The 26,295-nt window shown below is 46.1% G+C and overlaps 1 protein-coding gene across 2 annotated transcripts in view; it reads right to left on the bottom strand.

Moving 5' to 3' along the window:
• LBP (lipopolysaccharide binding protein) overlaps nucleotides 1-22,980 on the bottom strand; it is a 32,368-nt gene extending 9,388 nt beyond the window's left edge. The window contains exons 1-9 of one of the 2 annotated variants that reach the window (XM_061437562.1): nucleotides 22,759-22,980; nucleotides 19,806-19,920; nucleotides 18,185-18,313; nucleotides 11,701-11,856; nucleotides 10,400-10,463; nucleotides 6,828-6,891; nucleotides 4,214-4,305; nucleotides 2,910-3,086; nucleotides 974-1,033 (exon numbers count right to left, since the gene is read on the bottom strand). In XM_061437562.1, coding sequence (XP_061293546.1) covers nucleotides 974-1,033; nucleotides 2,910-3,086; nucleotides 4,214-4,305; nucleotides 6,828-6,891; nucleotides 10,400-10,463; nucleotides 11,701-11,856; nucleotides 18,185-18,313; nucleotides 19,806-19,920; nucleotides 22,759-22,882 — 981 coding nt within the window. In that variant the 5' untranslated portion in view covers nucleotides 22,883-22,980. The remainder of the gene's footprint in view (nucleotides 1-973; nucleotides 1,034-2,909; nucleotides 3,087-4,213; nucleotides 4,306-6,827; nucleotides 6,892-10,399; nucleotides 10,464-11,700; nucleotides 11,857-18,184; nucleotides 18,314-19,805; nucleotides 19,921-22,758) is intronic. The other variant, XM_061437563.1, reaches the window with a different exon arrangement.
• Between the last annotated feature and the right edge of the window lie 3,315 nt (nucleotides 22,981-26,295).

Raw genomic sequence — 26,295 nt, 5'->3', positions numbered from 1 at the left:
CAGGTACTGCAGTATTTGAAGTTTAACAATTTTCCCACCATTATAATTCCTCTCAGCCATCATCAAGCCTTCTGAAAGGAACTTTAAACACTACTGCCTATCTGAGCTTCGTCTTGAGGGGACTCAGAAGGTGGAGGAGAAAACAGGTAGATTTCTATGGGATTAAATGAGACGATGCACGTAAAGAGCTTAGTCCAGCAATGACAGAGCTACAGGGTTATTCACTGTGTCACTCATGTAGCAAAGCAAAAAAACATACATGTCCTTCCATGTACGAGATGTTCCATGGGAGACGGGATACTCAAACTATGGTCAATCCATAATACAATGGCAAACTGGATTCCCTACCTATACAGAATCATCTTCTGGTACAGTAGGGGAAAAAGTAAGGTGAAAACTGGTGTGTAAAATATACCTCCATTTGTGTAAAAAAACAGAGGAAAGACAAATAACATTTATTCGTATATACACAGGATCTCCCCAGAAGGGTGTGTGCAATCTAATAATATTGACAGACCTGGGGTGTGAACTGGGTGTTTAGGGGATAGGAGTGGATGGGAATTTTCACTCTATAATCTTTTAGGTCTTTTGAATCTTGAACCATTAGAATTTATTATCCATTCAAAAGACAATTTTTGTAATCCACCAAGAACAGGGCCTGACCCCTACTACACCCTCTGTAATTGCTTGGTGTCCTTAATTGGGACATTTTGTGGTGCTTGTCAGTATTCCTTGGGATTGTCAGAGATCATCAGTAAGAGACTGGGTGGCCTGTGGTCCCAGGAGACACAGGGTTTGGGCCTCTGTCATTTTGACTTTGAAGGGAAACCTGTAGCACCCCAGCCTTCACTGGGGACCCCACTGTGGGCCTTCTGGTTCTTGATCAAGCTGAGAGGAGGGTGGAGGTTTTAAAGAATACCCCTGAAGGCTTTGGGGGCTCAACCTGCACCCTGAGGGCTAACGGAAGCCTTACCCTGGGAACGAAGGCGCGGAAGGACTTGGTGTTCAGTCGAATGCTAGAATCAGGCGGAATCTGCAATGAAGGGACACAAAGAGGTTTTAGGTGCTCTGGCCAGAGCTGAAGGTCTGAAGAGAGATGGGGAAGTGGGAGGGTATTTAATAATGTAGCTTCTTGACTGCTTGTGGTTACCATGGCAACAACGAGATGCTTGTTCTGCATTCACTGTGAGCACATGAATCCCTGGGGTCCTGGCTGCTCTCCTTGGGGTGTAGGTGACATGCAGGACTCAATCAGAGGATCCACAAGAGTGAGATTTGCAGTCTCACAGAACTAGGTTTGACTCTAGGCTTTGTTACTATGTAATCCCAGCTGAGTCCCTTTCCCTCTCTGAGCCTCAACTTCCTCACCTATAAAATGGAGATAATTATATGTGTGTGTGTATGTGTATGTGTGTGTGTTAAGTTGCTTCATTTGTGTCCAACTTTTTGTGACCCCATGGACTGTAGCCCACCAGGCTCCTCTGTCCATGGGATTCTCCAGGCAAGAATACTGGAGTGGGTTGCTGGGCCCTCCTCCAGGGGATCTTCCTGACCCAGGGATTGAACCTGGTCTCTTATGTCTCCTGCATTGGCAAGTGGGTTCTTTACCACTAGTGCCACCTGGAGGTCCCAGAGATAATTATAGTTCCCACTTACCGGGTTATTGTGAGGGCTAAATGAAATGGTGAGTATAAAGCATCTAGTCCAAGGCCTAGCACATAGTGGCGTTCAGTAAGACACAGCTACTATGATCCCTTCCACTAAAGGAAACGTCTGTACCACAGGTGGGAAGGGTGACTCAAATATGACAATAGAAGTAAATGACCCTGGCTTGGATGAGAAATCATTCAAAGGACAAGTATCACTCCATCCCTCACTCTGGTCTCCAATTTATTACCAGGATTGGCTGGACCATCCAGTTTGGATTGCATTGTGTTTCCTCCACCACCCTGACATGGTACACGAGGCTTCAGCTTTTACAAAGAGCTACAAGAAACAGCTGCCTAAAACCCAGAAATATGAAAGAAACTGAAAGAAATTTTCATGATGTGATCCACTATAAAATGTAGTAGCCTTTATACAAAGCCGCACTGGAGACAGTTGTTTTAGAGGTAAATGCCAGGGCGACGTTTTCTCTCCTTTTCACTGTGAATCCCTAAATCCTGCACTCTTTCCATTTTGACTACGGGAAGCACCCACACAGATCTGTGATTAAAAAAAAATCAATTTATGGGTCCTGTGTCTTCATAATTGTGCCTTACTTTTAACGTGGTCTTTATTTTCTATTCTATGAAACCTTATGAGTTTATCAGTTCATGAATTTATCTATTATCCTGTCTCATTCACTAAAATCTTTAAACCTTAAAAATCTCCACAAACCATCAGGATGAAAGAAAATATGCATGAGGACAACAGATCTAGGGACTTCCCTGGTGGTCCAGTGGTTAAAAACCTGCTTTCCAATGCAGGGGACACAGGTTCAATTCCTGGTCAGGGAACTAAGATCCCACATGCCATGGGAAAACTAAGCCTGAGTGCTGCAAATACTGAGCCCATGTGATCTAGAGCCTACGCTCCACAACTAGAGAAGCTCCTGTGTGCCACAAGGAAGACACAGCACACAAACACACACACACACAGACTAAGATAATGGATCTAGACAGGAGGAAAAGTAAAACACGGATAAGCAAGCCAGAAGATCTTCCACAATTGTTATAATGGAGAAAGAACTTTGAGCTTCCTGGCTGCCAAAGTGAGAAGTGAAATTGTGCTAACATATTTTTCCTGCTCTTGATCTTTTTTCTTAGTTATAGTTTACTATTTCACTGATGTAAATGGGTGGAAAGGGAAGAGGAAGGAAGACCAAGTGACGAAGTCATTTGTGAGAGCTATTCTGCTATGATTCTCACCACGTCATCCGTGATAGTAAAGTTCAGGAATCCCGCTTTATGATAAACTAGGCTGGCGGTGTTGAAGGCATAATCAGAGATGGCAAAGTAAACCATTCGGCTGTGTTCCTCAGGAAGGTTCATGACAGGAGCAAGGAAAGCAACTGGGAAGCGGTCATCTCGGCTAAAAATTTCACCCTAGAGAGAGAGATAGAATCCATTTGAACTTTTCTAAGTCTATCCCAGGGCCAGACACCTGAGCTAGGAGCCTATAGAGTCTGATGAGGGAACATGGGCTAGAGATGCTGCCTGAAATTCCACCATTAAAGATGTTTTCCTTGGAATCTAAAAAAAAAGATGCAAATGAACTGGTTTACAAAATGGAAGTAGAATCACAGATGTAGGAAACCAACTTATGGTTACCAGGGGATAAGGTAGGGGAAGGGATAAGTTGGGAAACTGGGACTGACACATATGCACTATATGTGTATATATATAAAATAGATAACTAATGGGAACCTGCCATATAGCACAGGGAACGCTACTCTGTACTCTGTAATGATCTATATGGGAACAGAATCTTTAAAAAAGCAGTCGATATATGTATATCTATAACTGATTCACCTTGCTGTACATCCGAAACTAGCACAGCATTGTAAATCATCTATGTGTGTGTGCTGTCACTCAGTCGTGTCTGACTCTCTGTGATCCCATGGACTGGGGCCTGTCAGGATCCTCTTGTCCATGCAATTTTTCAGGCAGGAATACTGGAGTGCGTTGCCATTTTCCTCCTCCAGGGGCTCTTCCCGACTCAGGGATTGAACCCATGTCTCCTGCACTGACAGGTGGATTCTTTATCACTAGAGTTACCTGGGACGCTCAAATCAACTATACTCCAATAAAAATTTTTTTTAAAAAAAGATGCTTTCCTTCGGGTCAAAGTGTATGTCCAAAATCCCATAATGAAACGCTCACCAGAAGCTTTGATGTTTTAACCTATAGGACCTCTTGGCCAGCTCTTCAATGCCATTGAGGGCCTGCTCTGGTTAACGTCACCTGCATGGTGGGATAGGTGAAGGAGTGGAGCGCGGGGCTGGGGAGGAAGGAAGTTTCAAGGCCTAAGTGATGTAAGACACCATGGGCGGATCCTGGCTCTGGGAATACTCCCCACAACTCCATATTGTCCTGCCCTTGACACAGTGGGAACCATGGGGACACAGGGACAGATCTGAAACTGGGGAACAGGAGGCCCCAAGAAAGGGCTGAGCTGAGGGAATGCCACACCGGGGCTGGACCCACTCAAGCCCCTGACCCAGGACGCTTACCTTGAACATCACATCCAGCATTTGGGCTGTTGCTTGAGGGGCCCCCATTAAGCTGTAATCAAGGCCAGCGAGATGATCAATCTCTGTTGTGACTGTGAACCGGGGGAGGGACAGAATTAGGAGGCGGGCAATGCAGAAGCGATGAGGACTCTGGCTGACCCACACTCCCTCTGGAGAGGTCTCCAGAGCCCCCTGCCCCTCCACCTTAAGACCCTCCACCCAGCCCAGTGCTGGGGCAAAGAGCTCCTTCACCAAGAAAGAGACGACGTGGTTTCTTCTGTTCCACTGATGATTTAGCCACAAGGGGACTGGTGTGCTTATCCCAGAGCCTGAGCAGTTTCCAGAGTCTTACACACACATACACACATACATACACACACACACACATGCACACACACAGCCTGAGCACAGGAGGAGCTCAGGTCTGGCAGCCCCTCCATACCCAGAACTTCACACCGAGGAAGACATACGATAGGGAAAATTCTCCAACCGAAGATATTGCTCTTCAACTTTATAACCAAAACCTTGATCTTCAAGGAAACCATCCTCCTACCAATATCAATCAAATAACCAGGAAGGCGGGGCCATGTTCAGAGGACCCAGAGACTCCCCTCCAAGGCCTTGAGGGAGCAGGAGCTCTCTGTCCCACGCACTGGGGCTCTGTGCCCATGTGGGTCTCTGCTGAAGGGAAGGTTAGCAGTGAGTGTGGAGGCCTGGGGGCCACGGCATCAGAGAACACCTCCAATTGTCCAGGGCCTGTCCCTGCCAACTTTACCTGTGTAGCCTAGCTCTGGGGCCTCTGCTTGTAGAAAACTGTTCTACGGGTACACTTACGTGCAGGCAAAGAGGCAGTATGAGATGCTCTCTGCCCCGTTGTTGGCAATAGGAAAGAATGACAACAAACCTACCTGCCCAGCAGCTGGGGGCTCATTAAATAAATGGAGACACATCCGTAAGGTAGAATACTGTGCAGTTATTCAAATGAAGTCTAGGGACTTCCTTGGAAGTCCAGTGGTTAGTGGTTACTCCACGCTTCCACTGCAGGGGGCACAAGTTCGATCACTGATTGGGAACTAAGATCCTGCAAGCTGAGCGGCATCCCCCCCCCCAAAAAAATGAGGTCTATATAACCATTTTGGAAAACTGTTTGGCAGGATCTGGTAAGGCTGAACCTAGGCACATCACCGGAACCTGTAATTTCTCTCCTGCGTATATACCCCAAGATGCATGTCCATATGAGTTAGAATATTCACAGCAGCACTACCCACAATGGTTTAGAACTGAAACTACCCAAATGGCCTTCAACAGGTCTATAGATAAATAAATGGAGAGACGTTATGGCTGATTCACGTTGTTGTACAGCAGAAACCAACACAACATTGTAAAGCAATTATCTTCCAAATTAAAAAAAAAATGGAAAGACATGGACACAGTGGATGACATAGCAGGAGAGTGAATGAACTCACAATATGGAACAATGTGGATTGACCTCATATTTTATTATTTTTTTAAGATTTTCTTTATGTGAACCATTTTTAAAGTCTTTATTGAATTTGAAACAATATTACTTTGGTTTTATATTTTGGTTTTTTGGCTGCAAGTCATGCGGGATCTTAGCTCCCCAACCAGGGATTGAACCCACACCCCCGGCACTGGAAGATAAGTCTTAATCACTGGACCACCAGGGAGGTGCATGGAGTGACCTCATATTTTAAAGTTGAACAGAGAAAGCCTTCTGCTTTTGATAAAAGACTGTGATTACTGTATAGGTCCATTCATGTACAAAGTGCAGAGCTGATCTTTGCTGGAAGAAGTAGGGAGGATGGTCACCCTTGAGGGGTGGGTAGTGCCTGAAGGAGATGTGAGTGGACTCTGAAAGGCCAGTCATGTTCTGTGTATTGATCTGGAAGCTGGTAAGTGTGTGTGCTCAGTTTATGAAAAAATTGTAAAAACTCCACTTACAGTTTGAGCACTTTTCTCCCTGTATTGACTTCCACAAAAACGTTTTTAAAAATGAGATCAGTTTATATGTGATGATAGAAGAAAGATCTCCAAGGTATACAGGTTACAAAAGAATAATGTCTCTACTATTACAGACTAATGTATATATTCATAATTATGCATATTCACATATATTCATGAACAAAAGTAACACATATGTGAATGTATGGTGGCGGTGGTGGTTTAGCTGCTAAGTTGTGTCTGACTCTTTGTGACCCCATGGACTGTAGCCCACCAGGCTCCTCTATCCAGGAGATTTCCCAGGCAAGAATACTGGAGTTGCCATTTATTTCTCCAGGGGATCCTCCCAGACCAGGGATTGAACTCCTGCACTGCAGGTGGATTCTTTTACTGATGAGCCACCAGGGAAGCCCATGTGAATGTATATTCATATGCTTATGTATGTGTTTATTTATATTTGCACATGCAAAGGAAGTATCTGAGAGTACACACGCAAAACAGAGTTTACCTCTTGGAAGAAAATTTGGGGAGGAAAGGGGACTTTTAATTTTTACTTTTAACACTGCTGCTCCATGTAAGGTTTCATAAGATACATATTAATGTATGCACTTATAAAAATTAATGAGAATCAAGGATGGGTGGAGTGCCTTACCTGGCAGAGTTTGAAGATAAGGCTGTAGCTCAGAGGTCACCGAGTCCTCAATAATTTCGCAAATCTGAAAAATATGGGAAAAGAAAGCCCGAGTGAGTTTGCTGGCTTTTGTCTGGCCCTGTGCTAACTGCTTCGGTCCCATTTCACATCTTTGCTAGTTGGTCATTGATTCTACAAAAATTTATAAGTGCTTATGATATGCCAGGTACTGAGAAAATAGAAATGATCAAAAACATGTCTGCCCCCACATGGACCCCAGTAGGGTCCAGTTGGGCCTGTTAAAGTCCATCACAGGACTGGAGATCGGAGCTAGGTAATTTGGCTGGAGGTACCGCCTGAAACTCTGTCATGAAAGACCTATTCCTTTGGGAAGCCCTAGTCTCTCAGGGTCTAGAATTGGACAGCAGAATTAGAGAGTAAGTAGCAATAGCCACACAAATAAGTGTACACTTAATGCAGATACTTCTTAACAGATTAGCTGGATGGATCAATAGTCCTTGTGTTACCGAGTCCAAACTCCCTCTGCTTGCTGAACGCTGAACGACAGGCCAGTGGATTGGAGACAGGTAGTAAGACAAGGAAATGTTATTCGGAGAGCCAGCTGACCAGGAAGATGGCAGACTAATGCTTCAAAATAACTGTCTTCTCAGGGTCTGGATGTGGGGTTCTTTTATAGATCAGAGATGGGGGAGATGAGGAAACAAAGTAAAAAGGCCATCGATCTTGCAAATATCTCCTAGAATGGCAAGCCTTGGAAAGGGGATATGTTAATTTCTTCCTTCATGCCATCTACTAGTGGACTAGGGTTCTGAACAAAGGCACTTTAATTTAACAGTCGGGCAGAGGGGCAGGATTCTCTGAGGCAGGCCATTATGTACAATAACAAAAGCAAGGAAAAGCAAGTCCGAGAAACAGTTCCAACACAGAGTCAGAATTGGCTTTTCCCTGCAACACTTATTTCCCCAGCTGCTTGTGGAAGACTGAATCCTCGCATCCAACAGGCTACCACTCATAGTAAACACTCAGAACTTGTTGCCCCAAACTGTGTGCTTCTCAGGAAATGGAAATGCTCAAGAAATGTTCTCAAACCTGTTTGCTTTCCTTGCTATTACAATCACTCAAATTATTTCTTATGTAGGGACTTCCCTGGTAATCCAGTGATTAAGAGTCCATCTTGCAATGCCGGGGATGTGGGTTCGATCCCTGGTTGGGGAACTGAGATGCTGTGGGGCAACTAAGCCTGCCTACCACAACTACTGAGCCCGTGTGCCACAACCAGAGAATCTGTGCACCACTACGAAAGACCCCACCTGGTGAAACCAAGACCCGATGTAGCCAAATAAATAAATAAATATTAAACGTTATTTTTTATGTAAACCCATGAAATAATGACTGAGAAAAGAATTGTTTGTCAGAAAAACCTAAGGTAAGTGCTTTGGAAAGATGAGTTGCTTAAAAAAAAAATGTCAGTAAACTGCTGTGGACCAGAAAAGCTTCCCAGGAAAACAATTATAAAAATAAGGAAGGATTCTGCCTGGAGGACGCTTTGCAAACATCTCTAGATTCTCACTGTGGTTAAAGAAATCTGAGCCGGAACCTGTAGCCGATGCATGTTAAATGTTGGAAGGACAGTGCTAGGCCAGTCAAGAGACTGTTTACAAAGAATGGTCCTGCGTCTTAGGTCAAAGGAATGTACGTTTACTGTATCTTAAAATATTTGGATCCATATGTAAATATTTTCTTTGTCCAAGGCTGTGTGGGTCCTCACCTCGTCTTTTCCCTCATTTATTTATTTATTTTTATTTTTGGCTGTGCTGGGTCTCCATGCTGCACACGGGCTTTCTCTAGTTGCAGAGAGCCGGGCTTACTCTTTGCTGCAGTGCACAGGCTTCTCATTGTGTTGGCTTCTCCTGTCGTGGAGCACAGGCTCTAGGGCATTGTGCTCAGTAGTCGCGGCTCCCAGGCTCTAGAGCACAGGCTCAACAGTAGTGGCCCACGGGCTTAGCTGCTCTGCAGCACGTGGTATCGTCCCAGACCAGGGATTGAAGCCATGTCCCCTGCACTGGCAGGCCAACTCTTAACCACTGGACTACCAGGGAAGTCCGAGTCCTCATTTTAAACAGCTTTTTTTTTTATTAACTAGCTATCACCTATCCTCCACAGATATTGTGGAGGAGAGGGACTTATGGGGAGGAGGTGTCCTAGAGCATGCATGTGGTCCTGGCCTAGTAAGAGGGTCACTGATGGCTCCTATGAGGAGGTGACATCTTCAGGGCAAGCTGTAGCTCAGATGGTAAAGAATCTGCCAGCCATGCAGGAGACCTGGGTTCACAGAACTTTTATTGTATAATATTGTTATTAATCATTATTGTCTCCATCATCAACAGGGCGGCATAAATCCACACCACTGAAGAATACTAGGTCCCACTAGAAACGCATGGAAACATGGCAACGGGGCGCATGAGGAGAGGACTGGCGTGTTTCCAAGCTCACTTAGACCCTGGGACCTCAGAACAAGAAAAGGAAAGAACGGCTTGCCACGTCCAATCCTTGGGGTCTGCATGCTATTTTCACTTTAACCACCAGGAGGCACTCAAAGCCAAACCAGACTTGGATCAGGAGAGGTTTGTGTACCTGTGTTTCCCCTTTCCTCTTCTTTACTTTTTCTCTTCCCAAGCGGTCATCACTACAAATGCAGCTCCAGGTAGATGATACACCAGAGACAGGATTTTAGGGTGAAGTAGGTGAATGAGAAATGGCACCCCACTCCAATACTCTTGCCTGGAAAATCCCATGGATGGAGGAGCCTGGTAGGCTGCAGTCCATGAGGTCGCTAAGAGTCGGACACGACTGAGCTACTTCACTTTCACTTTTCACTTTCATGCCTTGGAGAAGGAAATGGCAACCCACTCCAGTGTTCTTGACTGGAGAATCCCAGGGACAGAGGAGCCTGGTAGGAAGCCGTCTATGGGGTCGCACAGAGTCGGACACAACTGAAGCGACTTAGCAGCAGCAGCACCAGGTGAATAAGAGAACTGAAAGTTAACATAAACCTCTTTATTTTAGCTAGAGATTCCAAAATTTGGAGATTTCACAGGATTTTTTAAATAGGGAAAACTGACACTGTTGCTGTTTATACAAAGCAATACAAAACAGGTGTTCATGAGTTCACCCAGGTAGGAACCAAGGGATCCTACGTGGTCCACACACTCCCAAAGCTTCCTGCTTGGTCTCCACAGGCACCTAAGTGTTGATTTCCTTTTCGGCTTTTGTGGACTGCAGACCTGGGGCGGGCAGTGAGCAAGGCCAAGCCGAGTTTTTCCCTGTTGTTTGACCCTTGGCCAAGCATCTGACCTTTTGCTGTCTAACTGAACAGACTCGGCATCCAGACACCTACATCTTGCCCTCAGCTTTGCTGCACACCAGTTCCATGACCTTGATTTGTCCTCTCTGGGCCTTGAGCCCAAATATGCCTGGGCCAGGCCCTAGGGCTGTTCAAGTCCAGAGGTCACTGAGGACTTGCACCCAACACTTGAGAGGCTCAGCAATGCCAGCTGCTTGGACAAGCTTACCTTGCTCTCCAAGACCCTTCGGAACCTGGACTCGATCTGGTTATGGAAGAGATTCAGCAGCCACCTGGGGAGGGAAGCATGGTGGATGGTCAGCTTGGTGGCCCTGAATGCAGAGAAAGCGGGGCAGCAGGGAGAGTCAGGCCAGTTTCCAAGAGAGGGCTCCCCACCCCATCCTGGCCCCTGCTGTGTTCCAGAATCCTGAATGGAATGAGCATGCAGACTCCCATTTCCCAGCATACCCCATGATTCAGTGCATCTGACAGCCCAGCCCCAAATTCAATAGATTTAGAGGAGGGATTGGAGACCCCATGCGACTTTCCAGGTGGCTCAGTGGTAAAGAATCTACCTGCTAATGTGAGAGACAGGGAGACACAGTTTTGATCCCTGAATGAGTAAGATCCCCTGGAGTAGGTAATGGCAACCCATTCCAGTATTATCGCCTGGAAAATTCCACAGACAGAGGAACCTGGTAGGCTACAGTCCATGGGGTTGCAAAGAGTTGGACGTGACTGAGCACACACACACCACCACCACCACCACCTGGAGAATCCATGTTATTCTTTTCCTTTTTGGGGGGAATATATCTTTATTTATTCTTATTTTTAAAATTTTTGGCTGTGCCTCACAGCAGCTGGGATCTCAGTTCCCCGACCAGGATCAAACCAGCCCCTCCTGCAGTGGAACCGCAGAGTCTGAAGCACTGAACCACCAGGGAAGTCCCAAATTCATGTTTTTCTAATCAAGGAAACTGAGACTTGAAGAGATTGGCTCAAAGGTTTGTGTATTTTTCACAAGCTCTCATTTGACCAAAAGCCTTTGTGTTCTCTCCGTAGCCAGACTGCACTTGTCTGATGGTGGTGAAGCTCTTTATTTTTTGGTGGAAATGGCACACCAATGCCTGCTCAGTCGTGTCTGACTCTTAGCAGTCCCTTTGTCTGTGGCCCACCATGCCCATGGGATTATCAGGTGAGAATACTCGAATAGGTGGCCATTTCTTTCCTCCAGGGGTTCTTCCGGACCCAGGGATTAAAACTGTGTCTCCTGCAGCTCCTGCACTGGCAGGCGTATTCTTTCTTTACCACTGAGCCACCGGGGAAGCCCGGCACACCACCAATACTCTGAGCTTAAATCTGCTTCTGTTCATCTCAGCAGGTCCCCCAAAGGATTACCTCCAAGTGCACATGATGGGCCCATGCAGTACCCTGGACCGTCGTGCTTATCAGAGGCCTTGGGCCTTGGGTTGGATAGGTCTCTGGCTCCTGCCAGGGGTCAAGCTGGTCAGTGTCCCCACGGTGACTTACCCCAAATCTCCTGATATGTGCACCTCCACATCACGGATGTGGCTACTGCAGCTGGAGACAGCCACTTTGGGTCTCCCAGAGGGCTCACTGTCCAAGAGAAGATTGACTGAAATGGTGATGCCCTTGACCTTCACGTCAAAGGAGCCGTCTAGTCTCCTAGAGAAGAAAGGAGAAGTAGTAAGTGATTCGTAGACTATGGTCAGCCACCATTTGAGGGGAAATATAAATCTCAATTTCCAACTAAATGAAACCAGATTAAGAAGTTAACTACAGAAATTATTACAAATATAGTTATTACAAGATAAAGATTTGTTACAAACAAGACCATAAAAGATCAAGAAGAAAGCTTGGGTCCATTTATTTATGGTCAGGGATGGGCAAAAGCCTTTCTAGGTCAAATCCAAGTCTCAGAAGCCATAAAGGAAATGGTTATGAGCTTAACAGCACTGAAAATTAAAACTTTAGAGAACAACAATGGCATATGCAAATTAAAACAATTGCATCGTGAGCTAGCCAAAGATCTAATTTGCTTAACACATGAGCTAATATATGAGTTAATTTCCTTAATACAAAAAGAACAAGCTTATACAGAGTAACAAGGAAAGGACAAAAGAGGAAAAAAAGAGAGGTTCAAGATGTTAACAGAAAGTTCAATTACAAATAAGCACATGCTGCTGCTGCTGCTAAGTCACGTCAGTCGTGTCCGACTCTGTGCGACCCCATAGACGGCAGCCCACCAGGCTCCCCCGTCCCTGGGATTCTCCAGGCAAGCACACTGGACCGGGTTGCCATTTCCTTCTCCAATGCATGAAAGTGAAAAGTGAAAGTGAAGTCGCTCAGTCATGTCCAACTCTTAGTGACCCCATGGACTGCAGCCTACCAGGCTCCTCCGCCCATGGGATTTTCCAGGCAAGAGTGCTGGAGTGGGGTGCCATTGCCTTCTCCATAAGCACATGAGACGTGATTAAAAATGAAAATAACGATGCCAGTTTTCATCTATCAGAGAGATAAAAAGTTTAGCAGATTTTCATACCCAGTGCTTGTGAAGATATGGGGAAACCAAACACTGGTTGAGAGAACACATCAGGAACACAGATTGGTGGGGTCTATCCTTAGAAGAAATGGAGGAGTCCTCGTAGTCAACAAGAGTCTGAAATGCAGTACTTGGATGCAATTTCAAAAATGACAGAATGATCTCTGTTTATTTCCAAGGCAAATCATTCAATATCACAGTAATCCAAGTCTGTGCCCCAACCAGTAATGCTGAAGAAGCTGAAGCTGAATGGTTCTAGAAGATCTACGAGAGCTTCTAGAACTAACATCCAAAAAAGATGTCCTTTTCATTATAGGCGACAGGAATGCAAAAGTAGGAAGTCAGGAGATACCTGGAGTAACAGGCAAATTTGACCTTGGAGTACAGAATGAAACAAGGCAAAGGCTAATAGAGTTCTGCCCAGAGAACACACTGGTCATAGCAAACACCCTCTTCCAAAAACAGAAGAGAAGACTCTACACATGTACATAACCAGATGGTCAATACCGAAATCAGATTGACTATATTCTTTGCAGCCAAAGATGGAGAAGCTCTATACAGTCAGCAAAAACAAGACCAGGAGCTCACTGTGGCTCAGATCATCAACTCTTTATTGCAAAATTCAGACTTAAATTGAAGAAAGTAGGGAAAACCACTAAACCATTCAGGTAGGACCTAAATCAAATCCCTTATGATTACACAGTGGAAGTGAGAAATAGATTCAAGGGATTAGATCTGATAGAGTGCCTGATGAACTATGGATGGAGGTTCATGACATTGTACAGGAGGCAGTGATCAAGACCATCCCCAAGAAAAGAAATGGAAAAAGGCAAAATAGTTGTCTGAGGAGGCCTTATAAATAGCTGAGAAAAGAAGAGAAGCTACAGGCAAAGGAAAAAGGGAAAGATATACCCATTCAAATGCAGAGTTCCAAAGAATAGCAAGGAGAGATACAAAAGCTTTCCTCAGTGATCAATGCAAAGAAATAGAGGACAACAATAGAATGGGAAAGACTAGAGATGTCTAAGGGAACATTTCATACAAAATTGGGCACAATAAAGGACAGAAATGGTATGGACCTAACAGAAGCATAAGATATTAAGAAGAGGTGGCAAGAATACACAGAAGAACTATACAAAAAAGATCTTCAGGGCCCAGATAACCACGATGGTGTGATCACTCACCTAGAGCCAGATATCCTGGAATGTGAAGGCAAGTGGGCCTTAGGAAGTATCACTACAAACAAAGCTAGTGGAGGTGATGGAATTCCAGTTGAGCTATTTCAAATCCTAAAAGATGATGCTGTGAAAGTGCTGCACTCAATATGCCAGCAAATTTGGAAAACTCAGCAGTGGCCACAGGACTGGAAAATGTCCGTTTTCATTCCAGTCCCAAAGAAAGGCAATGCCAAAGAATGTTCAAACTATTGCACAATTGCACTCATCTCACACACTAGTAAAGTAATGCTCAAAATTCTCCAAGCAAAATTCTTCAAAGTACTGAGAATTTCCAGATGTTCAATCTGGATTTAGAAAAGGCAAAAGAACCAAAGATCAAATTGCCAACATCCATTGGATCACCAAAAAAGCAGGAGAGTTCCAGAAAAACGTCTATTCTGCTTTATTGACTACACCAAAGTCTTTGACTGTGTGGATCACAACAAACTGGAAAATTCTTCAAGAGATGGGAATACCAGACCACCTGACCTGCCTCCTGATAAAACTGTATGCTGGTCAAGAAGCATCAGTTAGAACTGGACATGAAACAACAGACTGGTTCCAAACTGGGAAAGGAGTACACCAAGGCTGTATATTGTACCCTGCTTATTTAACTTCTATGCAGAGTACATCATGAGAAACACTGGGCTGGAGGAAGCACAAGCTGGAATCAAGATTGCCAGGAGAAATATCAATAACCTCAGATGTGTGGATGATACCACCCTTATGGCAGAAAGTGAAGAGGAACTAAAGAGCTTTTTGATGAACGTGAAAGAGGAGAGTCAAAAAGTTGGCTTAAAACTCAACATTCAGAAAACTAAGATCATGGCATCAGGTCCCATCACTTCATGGCAAATAGATGGGGAAACAGTGGAAACAGTGAGAGACTTTATATTTTGGGGCTCCAAAATCACTGCAGATGGTGACTGCAGCCATGAAATTAAAAGACACTTTCTCCTTGAAAGAAAAGCTATGACCAACCTAGACAGCATATCAAAAAGCAGAGACATTATTTTGCTAACATAGGTCCGTCTAGTCAAAGCTTTGGTTTTTCCAGTAGTCAAGTATGGATGTGAGAGTTGGACTATAAAGAAAGCTTAGCGCCAAAGAATTGATACTTTTGAACTGTGGGTTTGGAGAAGACTCTTGAGAGTCCCTTGAACTGTAAGGAGATGAAACCTGTCAATCCTCAAGGAAATCAGTCCTGAACATTCATTGGAAGGACTGATGCTGAAGCTGAAACGTCAATACTTTGGCCACCTGATGGGAAGAACTGACTCATTGGAAAAGACCCTGATGCTGGGAAAGATTGAAGGCGGGAGGAGAAGGGGATGACAGAGGATGAGATGGTTGGATGGCATCACCGACTCGATGGACATGAGTTTGAGCAGGCTCCAGGAGTTGGTGATGGACAGGGAAGCCTGGTGTGCTTCAGTCCATGGGGTTGCAAAGAGTCAGACACGACTGAGTGACTGAAATGAGCTGAACTGATCCTGATTGTAACTACATAGCTTTGGTTCAGTAATTTTACTTCTAAGTCTTTAGTCTGTGGCTTATCCTGTCAAGATATTTGTGTGGGGAAGTTCACTGAAGCATCATGGGGAATAGCAAGAAATGAGGAATTAAGCTTAAATGTCAACTAGTCAGAACAGGTTCAATAAGTCGTGGGCATCTATGTGATGAAGCCTTTACAAAGAATGAGGTCAAATGTGGTCCAGTTATACAGTGAAATATTACTCATTCATACAAAGGAATAAAGCACCGATATGTGCTGTAGTGTGGATGAACCTCAAAAATATTATGCTGCATAAGGGACTTCCCTGGTGGTTCAGCGGCTCAGACTCTGCACTCCTAATGTAGGGGGTGTGGGTTTGATCCCTGGTCAGGGAGTAGAGTTTACTACATGACGTGGCTGAAGATACTGTGTACCATAACTGAGACCTGGTGCAGCCAAATTAATTAACCAATATTTTAAAAAAATATTATGCTGCATGACAAAAGCCAGAAAAATACGTGTGCTGTATGATGTCATGTATATGAAAGGTCCCAGATCGGCAAATCTATAGAGACAGAGGCTGACTGGCAGTGGCCCAGGGTTGGGGGAGGGGCAAATGGGGAGTGAGTGCTTAATGGGTATGGAGCATCTTTTGGGGAGATGGAAATATTGTGGAATTAGGCAGAGGTGGCGGTCGCACAACACTGTAAATGTAATAGATGCCACTGAATTGGGTACTTTAAAATGTCATGTGAATTTCACCTCGGTAAAAATATTACATTAAAAGAAGTTTAAAAAAAGAATGAGCTAGATATTCATATGGTCATATGAAGAGATCTTGAAGAGTATGGCCTGATTCCTGTCACGGAAATTGAATTAATATGCAAATATTAATGACTGCTGACAAAGGTTCATGTAGTCAAAGCTATGGCTTTTCAGTAGTCAGGTTTGGATGTGAGTTGGATCATGAAGAAGGAAGGCTGAGCGCCAAAAAACTGATGCTTTTGAACTGTGGTGTTGGAGAAGACTCTTGAGAGTTCCTTGGACTGCAAGGAGATCCAATCAGTCAATCCTAAAGGAAATCAACCTTGAATATTCATTGGAAGGACTGTTGCTGAAGCTGAAACTCTAATACTTTGGCTACCTGATGTGAAGAGCTGACTCACTGGAAAAGACTCTGACCCTGGTAAAAATTTAAGGCAAAAGGAGAAAGGGTTGATAGAGAAAAAAGTGGTTAGATAGTATCACTGACTCAATGGGCACAAATCTGAGCAAACTCCAAGAGAAGTGGAGGACAGAGGAGCCTGGCATGCTGTAGTCCATGGGGTCACAAAGAGTTGGACAGGACTTAACTACTGAACAACAACAATTGATGACCTATATGAAAGTGTTAGTTGCTCAGTCGTGTCTGACCCTTCATGACCCCATGGACTGTAGCCCATCAGGCTCCTCTGCCAATGAGATTCTCCAGGCAAGAATACTGGAGTGGGTTGCCATTTCCTTCTCCAGGGGATCTTCCTGACTGAGGGATCGAACCCAGATCTCCCACCTTGCAGGCAGATTCATTACCATTTGAGCAACCAAGGAAGCCCAATATACTGATCTACATATTGAGCATCTTTCTAAAGCAGTGTTGTCCAACAGAAATACAATGTGAACTACATGGGTAAATTTAAAATTTTCTAGTAGCCACATTTAAAAAAAGCAAAATTAAAGGAGTGAGAATAATTTGAATAGTATATGATTATCATTTCAAAATGTGATCAACATAAACATTATTAATGTGATTTCTTATGTTCTTTTTTGTACTAAGTCTTCAAATCTAGTGTTTTACACTTACAATTGATCTCCATCTGTTCCGGCCACTTTTCATGTACTCAGTAAGGACGTGGGGGCAAAGGCTACTATATTGGACAGAGCAGGTCTACAGTGTCAGCATGGCCAGGTCACCCGTATTTGCCCTCCTGTTACGGGTTGAATTGTGTCCCCTGAATTTGTATGTTAAAGGCCACTTAGTTCCCGGAATTTGACCGTATTTGAGATAGAGCCTTTAAAGAAGTGATCCAGTTAAAATGAGGCCATTAGGGTGGCCTAGAGTCCAGTCTGTCCTCCTAAGAAGAGGAGATCTGGACACACAGAGAACCACCAGGGGTGCAGGCTCACAGAGGGATGGCCATGTGAGGACATGGTGACAGCAGCCATCTGCAAGCCCAGGAGAGAAGCCTCAGAGCAAACTCAATCTGCCCACATCTTGATCTTGAACTCCTAGCCTCCAGAAGTGTGAGAAAAAAAAAAATTCCCATTGTTTAACCACCCCTGCTCTGGCCCAGTCTGTGACATTCCATTATGGCAGCCTGAGGAGACTAACCCACCTTCCATCCAAGGACCTCAGAAGTCAGAGAACAGTTCAAAATGCTGGAGAGGTCAGCCCACCCTTGACCAACGGCAAACAGGAGACTGGGGTAACTCAGAGGTGCGCTCTGCCTACAATGTCCCCAAGACGGTTGTCCCTGGGAGGGTTGAGCTCCAGTGGCTGCCAAGCCGACTCCTTTTTTCCCCACCTCACTTCTGTACAGTCCTTGGATGTTTCCCTGAATCACTCACCAGATAAAGTACTTGCACTTGAATTCTTGCCTTGGGGGTCTGCTGTGGGGAAAGCTAGGAACACCCTGGACCCAAGAAAGATGGAATGAAAGCCAAGGTCAAGGTTCCGAGGGCCTGGGAGCACAGCCAACTTACAGTATCCTCTTGCGCACCTTCCAGTCGCCCGTGACCTGGATGAAGGAGTCGGAGATAGAGAAATGCAGGCCCTGATTGGGGAGGAGCTTCAGAGCGGAGCCGAGCAGCTTACAGCTCTGAATGTTCAGGCTGGGGAGAGAGACCCACAGAAGAGGCATCAGCGTGGAGGCAGAGGCAGGTCTAGTCTCTGCAGGGGTCTTGCTCTCACCCTGGGACCTGGTACCCAACTCCTACTTACCTGCTGTGTGCCCTGAGCTAACCATGCAGCCTTGCCAAGTACTTTGCATGCACTGCATCACTTGGTCTCACAGAGGGGGTCAAAACTGTTCAGGTTCCCTTTTCACACAGGGGGAAAGAGAATTTCTTGGAAGGCATGCATTTGCCCAGAGTCACACAGTCAGGATCAGAGCCCACAGATCTCACGACCCTGGCTGGGACTCCAAGTAAGGTGCGAGATGCAGCCCATTATTGCTTTCCTCTCCACATGAAGGGGGGGAACTCATTCAGAGAAGGCTGAGGGAAGGCTCAAGAAGAGACACGAAAGGCCTGGGAGAAGCAAACCCAGACCATACGCATCCTCGGGCTGTCGGTGGGAAAGGAATGGTCAAGTTCCCTTTTCTTTGCCTGGTGCACAGTGGGTGCTTGATAGATGTTTAGTGATGGACTGAATAAAAGAAGGACTGGAAGAAGCCATCGGTGGTGAGCAGAGAGGGGTGTGATGAGTCATGGGCTCAGTTGTCCCTGCTCCATTGTCAAGCCTTCAAAAAGTGATTGATGTCTTTTTAGAAGATATTTATTTATTTATTTTTGGCTGGGTTGGGTCTTCACTGCTGCATACAATTTTTCTCTGGTTGCGGTGAGGGTGAGTTACTTCCTAGTTGCGGTGCGAGGGCTTCTCATCGCAGCGGTTTCTCTTGTTGCAGAGCACAGGCTCTAGCGCTCTCGGACTTCAGCAGTTGCAGCACACGAGCTCAGTAGTTGCGGCTCCCGGGCTCTAGAGCACAGCCTCAACAGTTATGGCACGCAGGTTTTGTTGCTCCGAGGCATGTGAGATCTTCCAGGATCAGAGATTGAACCCGTGTCTCTTGCTTTGCAGGTGGACTCTTTACCACTGAGATACCTGGAAAGCCTGATGCCTTTCTTTTTAAAGCATCAGCTGCTCTGGTCTAAATATCCTTTGAAGACTCAGGTGAAATGCCACCCCCTTCAGGAAGCCTTCCTTGACTCCTCCAGATGTGCCAACCTCAGCTTCAAGAGTTGGGTTACTATATCTAAATTTAAAGGTTTATTTACAAAAAAAACTTAAGGTCTATCTTCCCTTCCAGACTATATCCAGTGTCAGGCCAGAGCCTGGATTATCACTCCAAAGAGGCAGAAAGTTATCCCCATTTTACAGATAAGGAAACAAAGGCTCAGGTCACATAGCTAGTGGCTCTTCATTAATATTTGTTGTATGAGCAAATGAAGGGCCCAAGTTCCTTCCAGAACTTCCCTCTGAACTCTTTGAGGAGCCATCCCACCACTGCCTGCCCCAGAGAGGTCTTAAGCCATCCTGGGGCTCTCTCTCCCTTCCTGTCTGGACACCACCCACAGGCCCTGCTCAGCCACCTCGGAGCCTCACCTGTGGAATCTATAGTTCACACTGCCAAAATGTTTGATCCTGACATCCCCGTCGAAGTTGGGCAGTGTGACTTTGTGCAGCTTACTCTGCAGAGCCAACAGCTCCTCTTGGGCCACTGAGGACACAAAAAAGCTGGGAGTCAGCTTGATTGGCCTGCCTCCCTCCCTCTAAACCCTTCAGTGGCTCCTACCTGTCCTGGGGAAAGAGGTCAACTTTCTGTTTAGCATTATTATGGTTGCAGGTTATTGAGCCCCTCTAGAGCAGGGGACTAGAGGGGAACTCCATGGGTAAGCAATCTGCCTGCAATGCAGGAGTGGCAGGAGCCATAGGTTTGATCCCTGGGTCAGGAAGATCCCCTGGAGGAGGACAACCCACTCCAGGATTCTTGCCTGGAGAATCCCCATGGATGGAGGAGCCTGGCAGGCTGCAATCCACGGGGTTGCAAGAGTTGGACACGGCTGAAGTGACTGAACACACACGCATGCCCAAGAGCACCAAGTGGCAGGAGAGATATTCAGGAGCATCTCCGCATTGCAGGTGGGGTGGTTATGTTCATGCCCATTTTATGGATGAGAAAACAGGTCTGTCTTGTCAGCAGCTCCACGAGAGAGGAGTGCTGTGTGCTTGGTGGCTGGGCCTCTTTCCTTTCCTTCACATTGTCTGCCTGTGTAGAACAGACTGCAAGGATTTTAGGGCTAGGATCCTGGCATTGGTGTCTTTCTAGCTGGGTGACCTTGAGCAAGTCCTCAACCTTGGCATTCTCTGTCTGTCCAAAAGCAATGACAGCAATACTTTGCTCACTGGGGTGGCATGAGGATTAAAAGAGATCACTGCAGGACTGCTGTGGTGGTCCAGTGGTTAAGTCCTCCTGCCAATGCAGGGGACATGGGTTCAATCCCTAGTCTGGGAAGATTCCACCTGCCGAGGGTCCCATGTGCAACAACTACCGAGCCCGTGCACTTTAGAGCCTATGGTCCACGAGAGAAGCCACCACAGTCAGAAGCCCATGTGCCACAACGAGAGAGTAGGCCCCGCTTGCCAGAACGAGAGAAAGCCCGCACAGCAGTGAAGACTCAGCAAAGCCTAAATAAATGAATAAATAAAATTGTTAAACCAAGAAAAAAAAACCTAAGAAAAGAAAAACGTTTAAAAAAAGAGAGAGAGAGAGATCTTTGCAAAGCCAAAAGGAGTCTGGCAGGATAAAAAGCACTCTTGCATGGTGCCCGGCACACACGAAGCACTCAGTAAACACCCAGGAGGTCAAAGCAGGGAGGATCTTGTTTAAAAATATGGAAAGGAACCAAAATGTCCAGCTCTGGAGGACTGGTTACACTTACACAGCGGAAAGGAACAAGAGGCAAATTTTGCCTGATCTAGAGTTTCAATATAAACAGTATTCACACTAGGACTTTCTGTTTATTTGCAGGTATGAGAGACCCTGGATTGTACCACACCTTTGGAGTGGATGTGTGTACACAGATGACCACTGAGCTCCCCCACTCTGCCTCTTACCACTTTGCAGCCCTCCCTCCCGCACACACAGGAGCTGGTACTCTCCCAAAACGCTATCCCTTGTCCCTGGCTAACTCTCACGTATCATTTCTACCTCACCTCCTCCAAGAAGGCTTCCTTGATTGCCTTCTGTCTGTCTCCAGCCAATCTGGGCTCCCAACAACTCTTCCTGAGGGAATGTTATTATCCCATTTGAACTGATAAGGCAATTGAGGCTCCATATATGTGAGGAGCAGCTCTCCATCAAGTACTGTGGAGAGGGGTATATAAATACCACCAATCCCTTGCCCTTTGGACAGATGATTTCTGAGGCTTCGTTTTAGCATCTTAAAAAAAATTACAAATGAATTATTATACAAAACAGAAACAAGCTCACAGACATCGAAAACAGACATGATTATGGAATGTGGATGGTGGGACAAATTAGGAGTATGTGATTAGCAGATATGAACTATATATAAAATAAATAAGCAAAAAGGATTTACTGTATAGCACAGGGAATTATATTTAATGTCTTGTAATAATCTACAATGGAATATAATCTGCAAAGAACCGAATCATTTTGCTGTATACCTGAAACTAATACATTACTGTAAATCAACTATACATCAATAAAAAATAAAATACAGTTTTACTTTTGCTCATTCTTTAAAATTGAAATGTAACATCTGTAGAAATACAACCTAAAAGGCACTTGTCTTATTAAAAGTGTTAGTCACTCAGTCCTGTCTGACTCTTTGTGACCCCATGGACTGTAGCCCACCAGGCTCCTCTGTTCATGGAATTCTCCAGGCAAGAATACTGGAGTGGGTTGCCATGCCCTTCTCCAGGGAATCTTCCCAACCCAGAGATCATTCGGGGTCTCCTGCATTGCAGGCAGATTCTTTACCATCTGAGTCACCAGGGAACCTACTGGGAGGTAATTCTTACATGTTTATGCACCCATGTAGCCAACACCCTGAGCAAAACACAGGGCATTCTCAGCACCCCTGCAGGCTCTCTGTGCCCCTTCTGGGTGGTCACCACCATTCTAACCTCTAGTTCTAAGGCGTGTGTTTTAGAACTTGAGCAAGAATTTTCCAGCAAAACTGTTCCCATCACAGGGGCAATAGCTGGCTCACTGACATGCCTCTCCTGGCTGTCCTCTGTCCCCATCTCATGTGACAATCCTGCTACAGCGTTTCCTGGAATCATCTCCCGAACCAAACATTCACCCCCAAATCTTTATCTCTGTTTGGCTAGTGGGAACCCAGCTAAGACAAGCAACATGCCCACGTGGTCCAATGTTTGGGTGACAAGGCCAGACCCCGAGCCAGGGCTGCCTGACCGGGAAGCCTGCACCACCCTGAGGGAGAGAGTCCCCTCTGTGTCCCCAGCTGTCCCCAGAGCAGCCTGGGGCCAAGCAGGTCAGCCAATCCAGCTGACAGCCGAGGCTCCCTACCGTACTCCAAGCCCTGGTCGGTGATCCTGACGACCAGGCCGGGATTGGCCCCCAGGGCCCCGGAGGTGAACGTGAGCAGGGTTCCCAGCAGGAGGGAGGGCAGGGTGCCTGTCGAGGTCACCATCCTGGATTCCCAGGGGGCTGGGCTAGATCTGTCGCAGCCTCCGACTGGGCCCAGCTCCCTTAAATAGCCAAGGCCTGAGGGCTGGGGCGGCTCCTGAGTGGGGCGGGTTCCTGGGACCAGGAAGGGGAGGCCAAGTGACTGGAACCTGCTTGCAACACTGTTGGGGTCACGGGTCATTTAAAAGCCCAGTTGGCACTGCCTGGGAGACAGGGTGGATTGGCCTGGGTCCAGATGACACTCCGTCCACCCTTCCCACAAAAAGGCCCCACGTTCATTTCCAGGAAGGCCTGGGTTTTATAGACAAGGAAGCTGAGGCTTCCAGAGGCCATGTCACCGGCTCAAGCTCACACACCCTGGCAGGTGGCAGAACTGGGAATCAAAGCCAGTTGAGTTATACTCAATTCTGTTTCTGTAAAAAAATTTCCCCGCCCCATCCCACCCTCCCTGCCTCCTATTGGGAAACAGGTTTTCTCAAACTCCGCTGATGGTAAAAGTTGTTGGAAGGCAACTTGGCCAATCCCTGAACTCCTGCCTGCCCTCCTCCAGGGGATCTTCCCACCCCAGGGATTGAACGAGAATCTCCTGTCTCCTGGATTGGCAGGTGGGTTCTTTACCACTAGTGCCATCTGGGAAGCACTAGCCACTCTCTGCTTTTCTGTAATTGTGGTCTTTTAAAAATAAGTCCTTCTGGAGGAGGAAATGGCAGCCCACTCCAGTATTCTTGTCTGGAAAATCCCGTGGACAGAGGAGCTTGGCGGGTTGTAGTCCATGGGGGTCACAAACAGTTGGACACTACCAAAGCAACTTAGCACAAAAATAAATCCACAAATTCTTTGATACTCTTTCCATCAAAAGCTGAGGTCTCCTTGAAATTGAAATTGTGCCCGCTCCTTGAAATTGGATGGGTCTTTGGAATGCCTCAACACCCTGCCTGTGGCAGGGTCATAAAAGACACTGGAATTGGGCTTGGGATCTGAACTTCCACACTAAGTACAGGGAGGCCCATGCTGGGCTTCTCTGTGCCCTGTTGTTTGTATCTATCAGGCTGAGGATTTCGGACTGCACTGTCCTCACCCCAACCCCTGAAAGTAACCTAGGTGGTCCTGAGGGCAGTGCTCAACCTTTTGCGTCCTGTGTTTCTTCCAGCATTCCATTCCAGAACTGGCAGGAAACCAGCATTTATTGAGCACCTACTCCATGGGGGGCACCATGCTGCGTATTCTGCATTGCCGCCTCTCAGCCTGCACCAGCCCTTTATGGGATTTTAATCTCCTTTTGAGCTGAAGAAACAGGCTCAGAGGGGTGAAGTGATTAAGCCATCGTCACCCATCGGGGATTTGAACCCGGCTTTGTGGAAGCCATTGCAGAACTATGGTTAGAGAAGCCTTCTCTGAGGTGATGTGCTGAGCAGGGACCCTAAGGATGAGGAGGAGTGGCCTTTAGGAAAAGCCATACCAGGCCAGCAAAGAGCAAGGACAAAGGCCTGGCGGCAGTGCGCCTGGGGGCCTCTGCTCCTTGGACTCAGCCTGCCAGGGCAGAGTGGGGGGCTCTGGGCTGGGAACCCGTAAACCAGGGTTCCCACCTTGCCCCGCCTGGCCGTGGATCCCTCAGCACACCTTGTCTCCTCGAGTGCATCTGTTTCCCTTGTAAAATGAAGGGGATAAAGCGGGTGACTCCCAGGGCTTTTTCAGCTTGGAGATGGTGGGGAGGGGAGACAGTCTAAAGAGTGAGGACCTCATGGGGACACAGAAATTGCCCTTCCTTTGGCATCAGTCTGAGAATATCCAGATTGGGGGCTGTTTGCAGGGGCGGGAGTTCCTGTAGTAGTGAGCTTTGGACCTTAGACCTTCCCCCACCCCGACAGCCTGCCCCAGGGCCCCAGGCCTGGCCTCTACCCCCACAGATGTTGTGGACTTCAAAAATATTCACAGCCTGAAAGTTGAGAGTTATGTTTTATTTGATGTGAAATTTTAGAACTTCAAGCCTGGACCTCAAGCATCTCAAGGAACCCTGAGAGAACTGCTCCAAGCAGGCGAGGTAGGGAGCCAGGTTATACAGAAGTTGTGCAATAAAGGGCAGGTAGTCTGAACATCAAAAGGTTATTGTTAAAGAAAACCAGATACCCCAAGTTAAGGAATTTAGCTCTTTTCTATGTACGGGAAGATACAAGAGTCTGGACTCACTGAAATCATTTATTTGACATGCACCTCAGCTCTCTGGGAACAGTATCCTGTGTTTTCACATCCAGAGTTTCCTTGGGGCTCACCTTCAGGAGTGACTGCGGTCTGATGGCTGCTAGATGACAGGTAGTCTTTGTTCATTCATATTGTTGCAGGGAGGAAGCCAATTCTGACTCTATGTTGGACACTGTTTCCTTGACTTGCTTTTCATTGCTCTTGTTATTATAATCATACTTACCAGCTTGCCTGGAGGACCCTGCCCCTCTGTTTGAACGTAAATTAAGGTGACTTTGTTAGAATTACACAAAAAAGATCTTCAGAACCCAGATAACCACGATGGTGTGACCACTCATCTAGAGCCAGATATCCTGGAGTCCAAAGTCAGGTGGGCCTTAGGAAGCATCACTACAAACAAAGCTAGTTGAAGTGATGGAATTCCTGCAGAGCTGTTTCAACTCCTAAAAGATGATGCTGTTAAAGTGCTGCACTCAATATGCCAGCAAATTTGGAAAACTCAGCAGTGGCCACAGGACTGGAAAAGGTTAGTTTTCATTCCAATCCCAAAGAAGGGCAATGCCAAAGAAAGGCAATGCCAAAGCATGTTCAAACTACTGCACAATTGCACTCATCTCACACGCTGGCAAAGTAATGCTCAAAATTCTCTAAGCCAGGCCTCAACAGTCCACTGTGAACTTCCAGATGTTCAAGCTAGATTTAGAAAAGGCAGAGGAACCAGAGATCAAATTGCCAACATCCACTGGATCATAGAAAAAGCAAGAGAGTTCCAGAAATACATCTACTTCTGCTTTATTGACTACGCCAAAGCCTTTGACTGTGTGGATCACAACAAACCATGGAAAATTCTTCAAGAGATGGGAATACCAGACCACCTGACCTACCTCCTGAGAAATCTGTACGCAGGTCAGGAAGCAACAGTTAGAACTGGACATGGAACAACAGACTGGTTCCAAATAGGAAAAGGAGTACGTCAAGGCTGTATATTTTCACCCTGCTTATTTAACTTACATGCAGAGTACATCATGAGAAACACTGGGCTGGATGAAGCACAAGCTGGAATCAAGATGGCAGGGAGAAATATTCATAACCTCAGATATGCAGATGATGCCACTCTTATGGCAGAAAGCAAAGAAGAACTGAGAAGCCTCTTGATGAAAGTGAAAGAGGAGAGTGGAAAAGCTGGCTTAAGACTCAACATTCAGAAAACTAAGATCA

The sequence above is a fragment of the Bos javanicus genome, chromosome 13, assembly GCF_032452875.1.
Source record: "Bos javanicus breed banteng chromosome 13, ARS-OSU_banteng_1.0, whole genome shotgun sequence".
Classification (NCBI taxonomy): Eukaryota; Metazoa; Chordata; class Mammalia; order Artiodactyla; family Bovidae; genus Bos; species Bos javanicus.
This window is presented reverse-complemented; position numbering and strand designations above follow the sequence as displayed.